The 12,262-nt window shown below is 41.8% G+C and overlaps 1 protein-coding gene across 1 annotated transcript in view; it reads left to right on the top strand.

The window, feature by feature from the left end:
- Positions 1–12,262, top strand: part of GRIN2B (glutamate ionotropic receptor NMDA type subunit 2B) — a 328,850-nt gene that overhangs the window by 289,312 nt on the left and 27,276 nt on the right. Inside the window, exon 9 of the mRNA XM_056846002.1 lies at positions 2,571–2,800. Coding sequence (XP_056701980.1) covers positions 2,571–2,800 — 230 coding nt within the window. The remainder of the gene's footprint in view (positions 1–2,570; positions 2,801–12,262) is intronic.

Here is a 12,262-nt window from a genome sequence, read left to right as displayed (position 1 = left end):
AGCCAATGATAGCCCTTTTTAAAATACAGTTTTGAGGTTGACTTCTATGGGGTGGGGAGGAAGCAATTGTAGGCAGTGTATATGCCTTTTTCCGGTGCCTGAGAGGGGGAAGGAAGCAAATGGAAAGGATTAATTTCATCAGTTTGCCCTGCTACTGGGAGGGTGGGAGGGAGGGTGGCAGTGTCAGGCAATGGCTATGTGAGCCTGTCTTTGAGGTGGGAGGGGGAGGGAAAGAAGAGAGAGGAAGGTTCACATTCAGTACTGTTGGTGGCAGTAAAGAAACAGAAGAAGGAGTTGGTTTTTATATGCCGACTTTCTCTACCCTTAAGGAAGAATCAAACTGGCTTACAATCACCTTCCCTTCCCCTCCCCACAACAGACACCCTGTGAGGTAGGTGGGGCTGAGAGAGCGTGACTAGCCCAAGGTCACCCAGCTGGCTTAATGTGGAGGAGTGGGGAAACAAATCCAGTTCACCAGATTAGCCTCTACTGCTCATGTGGAGGAGTGGGGAATCAAACCCAGTTCTCCAGATCAGAGTCCACCACTCCAAACCACTGCTCTTAACCACTACACCACGCTGGCGCTCTTAACCACTACACCACTGTATTTTATTTAATTCATTTGTACATCACCTTTCTCCTCAGTGGGGACCCAAAGTGGTTTACGTTGCTCTCCTCTTAATGTTATTGCACAGAATGTGATTTATTGTGGCGCAGAGTGGTAAGCTGTAGTACTGCAGTCAAAAGCTCTGCTCACGACCTGAGTTCGATCCCGACGAAAGTTGGATTCAGGTAGCCGGCTCAAGGTTGACTCAGCCTTCCATCCTTCCGAGGTTGGTAAAATGAAGACCCAGCTTGCTGGGGGTAAAGGGAAGATGACTGGGGAAGGTACTGGCAAACCACCCCGCAAACAAAGTCTGCCTAGTAAACGTCGGGATGTCCATGGGTCAGGAATGACCCGGTGTTTGCACAGGGGACCTGTACCTTTTTTTTTTTTAGACATTCTTAGGTTCTCAGTGTTGTATTTAAATGGTCAATTTCAGGGAAGGCTGTCCCAAGCATTTGGGGCATACTAGCTAGGGTGCTCATGATGTCTCCCTGTTATGGGAAGATAGTGCATGCCCTCCCCTGCCAGGGCATGGTGAGAAGCAACTGCCCTCTCTCCTTATTTGTTGGCATTGGGGCATAGTCGAGCAGCAAGGTGCAGTAGTGCCGGTCTTCCTGGCCCCATACAGCATGGCAGGAAGCTGCTACCCTCCTTCTCACCCCCCCTGTAGGTGAGGCTCAGCAAAAGGAATGAGGAAAAGGGCCAATCCCTGCTGGCTATCCACAGGGGCCAGGGGTACTTCCCAGGATAGACCACAATACTGCAGGCAGACAGATGGGAGGCAGCTCAGTTGGTGGCTTCTTCTAACTTTGGCACCCTAGGTGATTGCCTAGGGCCACTGTGTGGACAGGCCACCCCCGACTGCAGGATTAGCAGGGGAATAGAGTGCTCTCTAAAGTATGGTGTAGAACCACAGCTATAAATCTGCTTCACAGTGATTGCTGTACAAAATGTCTTGTGTCTGAATAGTCCCTCTAACTGGAATTTAGGGCCTCACATGAGGTTTTGGACAATAAATTAGTGTAGCTACTCATTTCTTTGTGGCATCCAGGAATGTTATCTCAAGGTAATTCCTCTATTGTCCTTCATTCCAGCTGCATTGTTTTGTGGCAGGGAAAATGGCATTTTTCCTCTATGACAAGTTTAAGTGCTATGTGGCCTGTTGCTACTTGAATTTTATGGCGCGCTGGATGGTGTCACAGTCAATAGTGACAAGCAACATAACCACTCTTCTTTCCCTTATTCACATCATTTAAATGCTTTGTAAAGTTTACCATTTTTTCTTTTTGAGATGCTACTTTTACCTTTCATTTTAGAGAATCACCCAAGCATAACCCTTACATATCCTTTTAAAAAATGTGCTAAACACAAGGAATGCCCAACATTTTTGGAAAGGATTTTTTAAAAAGAAAAAATGTGTTCAGTTCTTTGAAGTTTGTGTGCTTCCTGCTTCCCCTGTCCAGTGGTAAAGTGCACAAGTCCAATGGCTTTGTTTGGAGCAATAAAGAGGAACATACCCCCCCTCCATCCAATAGGACTTTTCTCACATGTGCATGCTTCCTTCCCTACTGTCATTATCAGTATGAATTCCTCTCTGCCTTCCTTGATAACTTATTTGTTTAAATTGTTTCTCAAAAAATCAGAATTAGCAATCAGTGTAGTTTACTGTTACATCTGAACATCTGATGTAACCATTGGCACCATTAATGTAGCTTCCAAACCAGAGAGCAAACCCAACGATGGTTAGCACTTTCAGATGTATTGCTGAATGAGCATTAACATTAACCAAGGAAGGAATGAGGAGGAGCGCATGACCAATGGGGTGTTCCTAGATGCAAAAAACCTGACGTCTTAACTGGGTGTAAGAGAAAAGTGTATCCTGTTTTTTTGGAAGAATCTTCATCTAGAAAGGCCCTCAGACAGCAGCAGTTGTTTGACTGTGCTTATACTTTGGTCATTTCAGAGCCTGGTGGTCCTTCTTTTACCATTGGCAAAGCTATCTGGTTATTGTGGGGCCTGGTATTCAACAATTCTGTGCCAGTGCAGAATCCCAAGGGGACTACTAGCAAGATCATGGTGTCCGTGTGGGCCTTCTTTGCTGTCATCTTTCTGGCCAGTTACACTGCCAATTTGGCTGCCTTCATGATCCAAGAAGAGTATGTGGACCAGGTGTCTGGGCTGAGCGACAAAAAGGTACTGCATCCATAACCTGAAACCTTAATTTTTTTTATCATGAAAGCCTTTCCTTTCCTCCCTAATTTTAGTTGCTGTATACCAAGTCCATCAATAATAAAGCCATACTGTAATTTCTGGATGATCATGTTAATAATGAAAATTGTACAAGTTGAGCTTTCTGTTAATTATTTTAAAATGGTTTTATCTATCCTTATTGTGATAATCTAGTTCTAAACATCTCAGAGTATAACATGCATCTTTCTGTGGGGTAGTATCTTATTGAGATCTGAGAAACTGCCCAGAGAGCTACAAGTTACTGTATAAGACTTGATAAAACCCATATTTTTAAAATATATCTTAATTGGACAAGATAATACAGAATGGGCCTGCTTCCATCAAAGTTAGTGTGCCATGGACAACTGTGAACCAAGAGACTAGTTCCCTCCCAACCCTTCTCTCTCTGTCTCTGTCTCTCTCTCTCTCTCTGTCTCTCGCTCGCTCTCGCTGTTGTGGATCCCCTAGGATCCTGTCTGGGGCAAGTGTGAACTCTGCCCGTTAGTTGTAACTATCTGCTACTCAGTAATTCAGTCTGTATGGTTTTCTGTGAGGCATATCACTATTATTCTGTATGATACTCTCCTTGGAAATGGGATGGGTTGGGGCTGAGGCAGTGATTTACCCAAAGCCACTGCTTTGGATTTTGCGCCCTTCCACTCCTAGGCATCTCCTTAAACACCGTGTCACATGTTTACTCTGAACCTATGCATCTGAATGAGTTAGTTACATGTAGAGATACTTGGCCTCAGACAAACTAGTGGAAATACATACAACCAATATGCTCCAGCTGAGTATTTGGGAACAGTGTTGTTAACAATCACTAATGGCCTTTAAGTCAATTTACAAAATCCATAAAAATAATCTTGCAACAATTACAAAATCAATCAACAAAAGAAACAGCATCTAAAAGTAGCTAAAATCCTAATTAGAAAAGAGGTCAGAAAAACCAAATGGCCCAGGAGGTAAACCAGTTGGTCGAAACACACATTAAACTGGTTGTAATAATACATAAAGCTGGGTATGCAAACCTCCTGGAAGATAGCAAACATGGCACTATTTTAGCCATACCATGGGAAGGAGTTCCATAACCAGGGCAGAACCACAGAATAGTTTATGTCTCCAGCAGCCACACACTTAACTTCTGAAGTTGGAGATACTTAGTATAGGTCTCCCAAATGAAAAATCTCACCTGGTGGACAGGTTCATAGGGGAGCAGATGGACCTTCAAATATTCTAATCCCATACTCTTTAGACCTTTATAAGACAAAAGCAGCACTTTAATTGCCCTAGGAACAAACATTAAGCCAGTGAAGGTATTTGCGTGTAGGTGAGGTATGCCTACTTACAGAGCTGAGCCTGAATGAATAACAATTCAGTCCCAGAGATGCTACATCCCTCAAAAGCTTCATTGTTTTGACACACTGTCATTCCAGCTGATATTAATCATCTTATTCATGTAACATGGGAGGGCAGTAATATATTCATTGTTTGCAGGTACATATAAAGGTGGATTATACAATGTTGTAGGCATTTACTTGGCCAACTAGATAGAATTCATGGTCTTTCCCAAAATGGTGAACAAATTTCTGCAAATGGGCATCAACAGTTGCTGCCTTATTTGACAATGTACTGCCAAGGCAGAAGAACTTAACAACATTTATGGGTTCCCCCCAGTGGGTAGAATTCTGCCACCTGAGCTCAAAGAAGCTCTAATGAAATTCTATGATAATTGTTGAAGGCTTTCACGGTCAGAGTTCATTGGTTCTTGTAGGTTATCCAGGCGGTGTGACTCCTTATTAAAGGAGTCACTGATAGGATGGAGAAACTTTTGAAAAAACATAACCTACAAACAGTGTTTAAACCCACCAAGAAAATACAACAGATGCTATGATCAGCAAAAGACAAAAGCGACCCCCTCACCTCTGCAGGAGTATATCGTATACCTTGCAGTTGTGGACAAGTTTGCATCGGGACCACAAAAAAACATGAAAGATACTGCAGACTTGGCCAACCTGAGAAATCAGCAGTGGCTGAACATGGACTGACCCAAACAGGACACAGGGTCTTATTCCAAGACACTGAAAGACTGGACAATTCTACCAACTATTTTGTCAGATTGCACAGAGAAGCCATTGAAATTCATAAACATCAGCACAACTTTAACAGAAAAGAAGAGAGTTTAAGAATGAATAAGGCTTGGCTTCCTGTCCTGAAAACCTCCAGACTAACAAAGACTACAGTCCACAATAGCCATGCGGATTAGTTTTGGATTCCACATGTTAACAGATCACTTCAGGATACAATGGTTCCATATTAACATACCACACCCTCATTAGCACATTATCTTGATACTTACAGGACAATGATTAGCACATTACCTTTGATACTTTTTGCAGGACAATGATTCAGCTCAAACCCAACCCCTTTTTGACTACATATTACTCTTCCTACACACTTAGAAAAGAGCAAGAGTCCAGTAGCACCTTAAAGTCTAACAAAAATATTTTCTGGCAGCGTATGAGCTTTCGTGAGCCACAGCTCACTTCTTCAGAATCTGAAGAAGTGAGCTGAAGACCTGAAGAAGTGAGCTGTGGCTCACAAAAGCTCATACCCTGCCAGAAAATATTTTTGTCAGTCTTTAAGGTGCTACTGGACTCTTGCTCTTTTCTATTACTGCAGACAGACTAACAAGGCTACCCACTGTGAATTTCCTACACACTTGACACTGAGAGACACTGTCCTTCAGTGTTACTCCTCTGAAGATGCCTGCCACAGCTGCTGGCGAAACGTCAGGAAAGAAAATACCCAGACCACGGTCACACAGCCCGGATAACCTACAAGAATCTATGATAATTCTCCTCCCTCTCCAGCTGCCTCCAGGTGGACTCTTCTGCATGTATTGTGAGCTGGCAAAGCCAGCCAATATCAGTTAAAGTCCTCCCATGTCTTTCCACTGCTGGTTCTTCCCCTGCCTTCCTTGCACTGCTTCTACTGAGAGATGTCTATGTGCCAAAAACAGAATGCTGGCAGTAAGGTGCAGGAGGGCTTCAGTTGCCAGTACAAACCATGCTTTGAAAAGCATTCTCAGAGACAGCTGATGAAGAGGAAAGGGTTATCATCAATAGGGGCGTGCAAAAATATATATCAGTATTTTTGGATTTTGGTATATTGGACCTAAAAATATCAGTATTCCCGCATACCAAATACCGGTATAGTATTTAAATTAGGGGTTTCCCCCCTGGGTTTCTGAATTTGTTGTTCTTAAAGATACGGACACTAAAATTGAAAGGGAGCTGCAGATACTTGTTCTAATTTCAAGTTGATTGGACCAAGGGGTCCAATTCTATAGGCCCCTGAACAGGGTGCCCCCAGCCATCCTCCATTATGTTCTATGGTGGGGGAACCCTCCCCCCCTCCAAGCTGCTTCCAGGGCAAAAGCCATGTCTGCAAGCACAATTACTAGTCAAATGTCTCCCATGAAAGAACCAACACAACAAGCTCAACAGAACTATTGCAGAACCCAGTAATCCCAGTAGAATCACAAGCCAATGTGCCAAGCCAAACAGAACCAAAATCAAACCGGAGAATCTCTGCAGTGGAAACTCCAGGTGGGTGGGCACTTTTGCAAGCCCAACAGAACCAATGACAATGTGCAGAAGCCCAGCAGAACCCAGAGCCACTCTGGCAAGTGCAAGCACAATAGAACCAATATCAAACCAGAGAATCTCTACAGTAGAAACTGATGGTGCAGGGGTGCCCTTTTGCGAGTCCAGCAGAACCAATGACAATATACAGATGCCCAGCAGAAGCCGTTGTCACTGTGGCAGTGCAAGCCCAACAGAAGTAATGTCAAATTGGAGAATCACCGCAGCAAAAAATCTAAGCGGGGGCTGGGACACAAAGCAACTCTGGCAAAGAAAAAAAAACTTTTGAAACTAACAAATAGACTTGAAATAGACAGAAGCAGCCTGGCAAGCAGATAGAAATCCCAGAAGACACAGAGACAAAGAAAAACAAAGAAGTTAAAACCTGGGTAGGGGGAGAGTCCTGGGAGTCTGCAGATGCTTGCTCCTGATCTTGGTTAATCCCGAATGTTTCTGAGATTTTTCAGGACCATTTTTTCAGTGTCCCAAAAAAAATCCTGGATATATTTAGGATGCCAATATACCTGAAAAATACTGATATGGTATTTTTTGAGTGTATTTTTGGTTCTGTTGTACCCAGATGCACATCCCTAGTTGTCAAGTTCAGCAGGAGCCACTCTGCACTCTGTGAGTGCAGGATTGCATCCAGTGCTGTTGCAATATGCATAACATCATGCCTGTGCTGATACCATAACCTTTTGGGCTGATGGTTAGATCAAACTGGCAGGCTGCGTCATGGGTGAAATCCCTGTAGGGAGCTTTTTATCAGCAACTGTATGGCCAGCAAGATCCCAATTGTCAACTATGAAGGGATCACAGATAAACATTTGGCCTTTGCTTTAAGACAACAGATGTTAAAATTTCACAACTGAGGCAAAAAAAAAAAATCAAGCCTATATTCTTAAAGGGGGGGGGGAGCCCTAAAGAGATTTCCTAAGATACAATTCTTTGTGTCAGTTGTGTGACCAGAAACCCTCATGCCCTTTTTGCACATTTGCCTGAGTCAAATAGTTGACCACTGCTGCAAACAAGTAGTGGGCCAGATGGAGAGAAATTACATACTTGCCCAAGGCCACAAGCTATGGAGAAGGCAGAGATAGGTCTGATCCCAAATCTTTAAACTACACCTTTGACCCTAAGTTTGCTCTGCATCATCTGTTTTACAGAAGAAAGACTAGTGAGGCTGTGTGATGGCAATAAAGCAACATTTATGTTTTGGAGTCCCACAAGGACCAATCTTGTCCTCCATGCTATTGAGCATCTACATGAAATTACTGGGAGAGACCATCCAGGTGTTTGGAGTGAGGTGTCACAAATATACAGATGAAGCTTCCACTCTGGTTCTCTCTATCAGGGTCTGCTTGAGACAGCTAATGACAAAAAAATGATGACAGAAAATAAATAATTTTATAAACAAATAAAAGTTCAGTAAATTAAAACAACAGCCATCAACAATATTTTAAAACAGCAATTACTAAAATAGATGATTTTGGGAAGCACAGATATGGTATGTGTCAGAAGGCCATTCTGGACTCCATCCCTTGTAGAGGTGGGGAGAGGGGTATAGTTTGCTGTAGATGAATAAGTCTTAAATTCCTAAAGTCCTAAATTCTAAGTCCATCGAAGCAATCCTAAGCACTCTTCTAAAGCTAGTGAAAGATGTGACACGTGACTCTGCTTAGCACTGCACTTAGCAAAGCATGTCCTTACCTTTAAATACGTGTACAGCCTTGTTTCAAATCAGTAAGTTTTTAACTAAAGATAAATACCTGCTCAGAAGGGATGAATGATCCTAAGCATACATTCAGGGAAGTCAGTGTCTTTACAATCAATGAGATGTGCTTTTGGTTGAATATGTTCAGAACTGATGAAGTGACAGGCAGCACAATCCCATCCTCAAAACACTGTGGAACGTTTGAGGTACTGCAAAATATTCCTCACCTGTAAACTTTAAAGGAACACAGTTGTCTCTCATGTTTTTCATAGAATTCTCTATATTTGGATGTCTCAACCTACTGAACTTTGGCACTTTAAAGAGAGGGCAGCACTACAGTAGTTAGAAAGTAACAAAAATAGAACTGACTTGCCCAAGTTCGCATTTAAGGTCTGTGACAGGGCAAGGAGTTGCAAACCTAGATTCATCAGGGAGTATTCAGACTTGGCCTTTTTAAATTTTAATTTTCCTGCACTCTCCAATAGAAGCTACTTTGCTAGAAAAAAAATAGGCTGATTAGTTCTAAAACTATGAATGTTTAAAGACATCAGTGTGTGATATATTTCTGCCTTTTCTGGGTTTTTCCCTCTTTAAATTTCCACTCAACGTAGAAGAGCTTAAAACACTGGCATGACTGTGATGTGCTTTAGCTTTGACTCATTTCTCATAAGATCTTCTCTCTTCCACTATGCTGCAGGGATTAATGGTGGTAAAAACTTGTAATGGGACTCTTCAGGATTAGCGGGAGTACAGAAGAAGATAAGGCCTAGAGACATGTACAGAGTAGACATGCTGACTTTTTGGCTTGATTGACTTCTGGTAAAAGGGGTGGGTGGAAATCTGCCAGTGGGCTCTGTTTCATTTGTGATGAGATGAAGGAGAATTCTTTGCATGTGACTGAAAGAGTTTGACTATCAAGATACTGCATTCAGTAACTCTACTTTGCCTCTTCCCTAATGATAATATCACAGGATGGCTCTCATCTATTCTCTTTCTGGTCCTGTTCCCTTTTAAACTTCTCATAAGAAGACCATTGTTGGCTCAAGTGAATTGTCAGGTAGCCCAACGTTTCATTTGCAACAGAAGCTCTTCAGATAGTTATGGAAACCACAAGCAGGACACATAGGTCCTTCCCCTTCTGCCCTCCCCCCAAAAAAGTGTTCAGTGGAATGTGTGTTGTCAGGAGAATTTTCTTACTACCCTCCCCCTTTCCCTCGGTCCCTCGTGATTAGCTATCTCTCTGCCTGCTACTTACCAGGAGCAGGGTTCAGAGAGAATTTAACCTTGCACACAAGCCACTCTTAAACAGCACAGAACAGATAACAGTAACCATGCAGTTTTATTGGATTCACAAAAGAATATAAGACATAGGGAAAGGTAATACTTAACTAAATATATATGACAGAATACAACAAACTCACAGACAGACAGTAACAAAGGCCTTTGGGTCATTCCAAAGAGAGATGGCAACCACCAAGTGGAGCTCTGGTCTCTCCATGGAAGGACAAAGGACTGGACATTTGGACCGCCTTTTTATAGGTTGGACCATGAGAAAGAGTCTCAAAAAGGGCCCCCTCCCGCCAAATTCTTCAGGATATGAGTTTTCACAAATCATGGCTATAAGTTGTTTGGAAAATCTCTTGTTCCATAATAATTCTTTCAGTGTCCAGGTCTGATAACTGATTGTTCTGTCCATCAGTCAATGTACCCAAAACAATCCCCCTCTTACGTGAACAGATAATTTGTTGCCTGCTTTAATGACCTTGCTGTTATAAACATAAATTTGGGACATCTGATGTGGGTGATTAACTCGAAGCAATGCAATTTCCCCTGACCTTTTAGGTCAGAGTCCTAATTGGAACTAGGGTCAACTAAAAGTTAGGTCTTCCTATGGCGTCTAAGTTATAGATTAATATAAGCTACAGATTAATAAAATTGGTTTTTCTTAACCCAAACCATTTAATATAATAAAATATAATATTTAATATAAACTAATGTTCAATACCAAAAAATTCCCGCCACATGTGTGTGTTGTCAAGTCACTTCTGATTTATGGCAACCCTATGAATTAATGACCTCCAAAACATTCTATTGTTAACAGCGTTGTTCAGGTCTAGCAAACTGAGGGCTGTGGCTTCCTTGACTGAGTCAATCCATCTCATGTTGGGTCTTCCTCTTTTCCTGCTGCCTTCAACTTTTCCTAGCATTATTGTCTTTTCCACTGACTCTTGTCTTCTTACAATGTGACCAAAGTACAATAATCTCAGTTTACACATTTTGGCTTTTAGGGAGAGTTCAGGCTTCATCTTGAAACCATATGTTTGTCTTTTTGGTGGACCTTAGTATCCAAAAACTCTCTTCCAGCACCACAGTTCAAATGAATCAACTTTCTTCCTGGCATCCTTCTTCATTGTCCAACTTTCACACCCATACATAGTAATTCATACTATTGTATGAATTATCTTGATCTTGGTACCCAGTGACACATCCTTATACTTAAGAATCTTTTTAGCTCCTTTATGGCTGCCCTTCCTAGTCTCAATTTCCTTTTGATTTCCTGGTTGCAGTCTCCCTTTTGTTGATGGTTGCACTCTCCCTTTTGTTGATGATTGAGCCAAGAAATGGAATACCTTTAACAATTTCAGTTTCTTCATCGTCAGCCTTAAAGTTGTGTAATTCCCCAGTAGTTATTACTTTTGTTTTATTGATGTTCAGCTGTAATCCTGCTTTGGCACTTTGTCCTTCAACTGTCATCAGCAGTTGTTTCAAGTATTCACTGTTTTCTGCCAGTAATGTGGTATCATCTGCTTATCTCAAATTGTTAACGTTCCTTCCACCAATTTCCACTGCACCTTCATCTAAATCTAATCCATCTTTCCTAATGGTATGTTCTGCATATAGATAGAACAGATAGGGAGATAAAATACATCCTTGTCTGACACTTTTATCTGTTGGAAACCATTCTGTTTCTCCATATTCTGTCCTAACAGTAGCCTCTTTTCCAGAGTCAAAATAATCAGATGTTGTGGCACACCCATTTCTTTTAAAACCAACCACAGACTTCCTTGATACACATAGTCAAAAGCTTTGGTGTAATCTGTGAAACACAAACTGATTTTCTTCTGAAATTATCTTGTGTGCTCCAATGTAAATTTGCAGTATGATCCCTAGTGCCTCTTCCTTTTCTGAATCCAGCTTGAACATCTGTAATTTCATTCCATATATGGTAACAGTCTTTTGTAAGACTTTGAATGTCACTTCATTTGTATGAGAAATTAACCTGATGGTCTGATAGTTGCTGCAGTGTTTGATGTGTCCTTATTTTGTTTCCAGTCTATGGGCCTTTGTTTTGTTTTCCATATATGTTGGCATATTCTTGTTTTCCATATATCTTGGCATATTCTTGTTTTGATGGACTCCAATTCTGTGGCTTGGAATAGCTCTGTTGATATCCCACCTACTCCTGGTGATTTGTTTCTCCCAGTTGCTCTCAGTAGTGCATCTTTCACTTTCTAAAACTGTAGGTTCTTCTTGAAAAGTTTCTTCTTGGAAAAATCTTCTGCTGCTGCTGCTGCTGAAAGGTTTATCTGTACACACAAACCCTCTCTCCAGAAATTCACTGCTTGCAGTCAAAACAGTCTCTGAGCACTATGTAGTCTCCTGAGACAAGTTCTCTCCCAACTCACACTCTGGAGATACAAACCTTATCTGACCTGAGCTGAGCTGACAGTGTAACAGCTTTTTCTCTCTCCCCTCCCATCAGGCTTGCTTATATATCCATAAGCCCTGATTGGGTTGTTAGATGCTCTGCACACACACCAAACAGGCATATAGGAGATTGGTGACTGACAAAAAGGGCCAAGACTTCTTCCTATCTAACACAGGAGCCTTTCATGGCTCTTAGACCACACAAATAAGGAATTCACCCTTATTCATGGGGTTCCCCTTAATTCTCTTGACACAATCTAAATAATGGTTTTGAGGTTTATTCTTTACTTCCTGTAGATGTTTCAGAACTGGTTGCTGTTTTAGATAGGAAAACAGGTCTAGACCAATAGTTGTTCT

Source organism: Euleptes europaea, chromosome 3 (genome assembly GCF_029931775.1).
Source record: "Euleptes europaea isolate rEulEur1 chromosome 3, rEulEur1.hap1, whole genome shotgun sequence".
NCBI classification, from domain to species: Eukaryota; Metazoa; Chordata; class Lepidosauria; order Squamata; family Sphaerodactylidae; genus Euleptes; species Euleptes europaea.
This window is presented reverse-complemented; position numbering and strand designations above follow the sequence as displayed.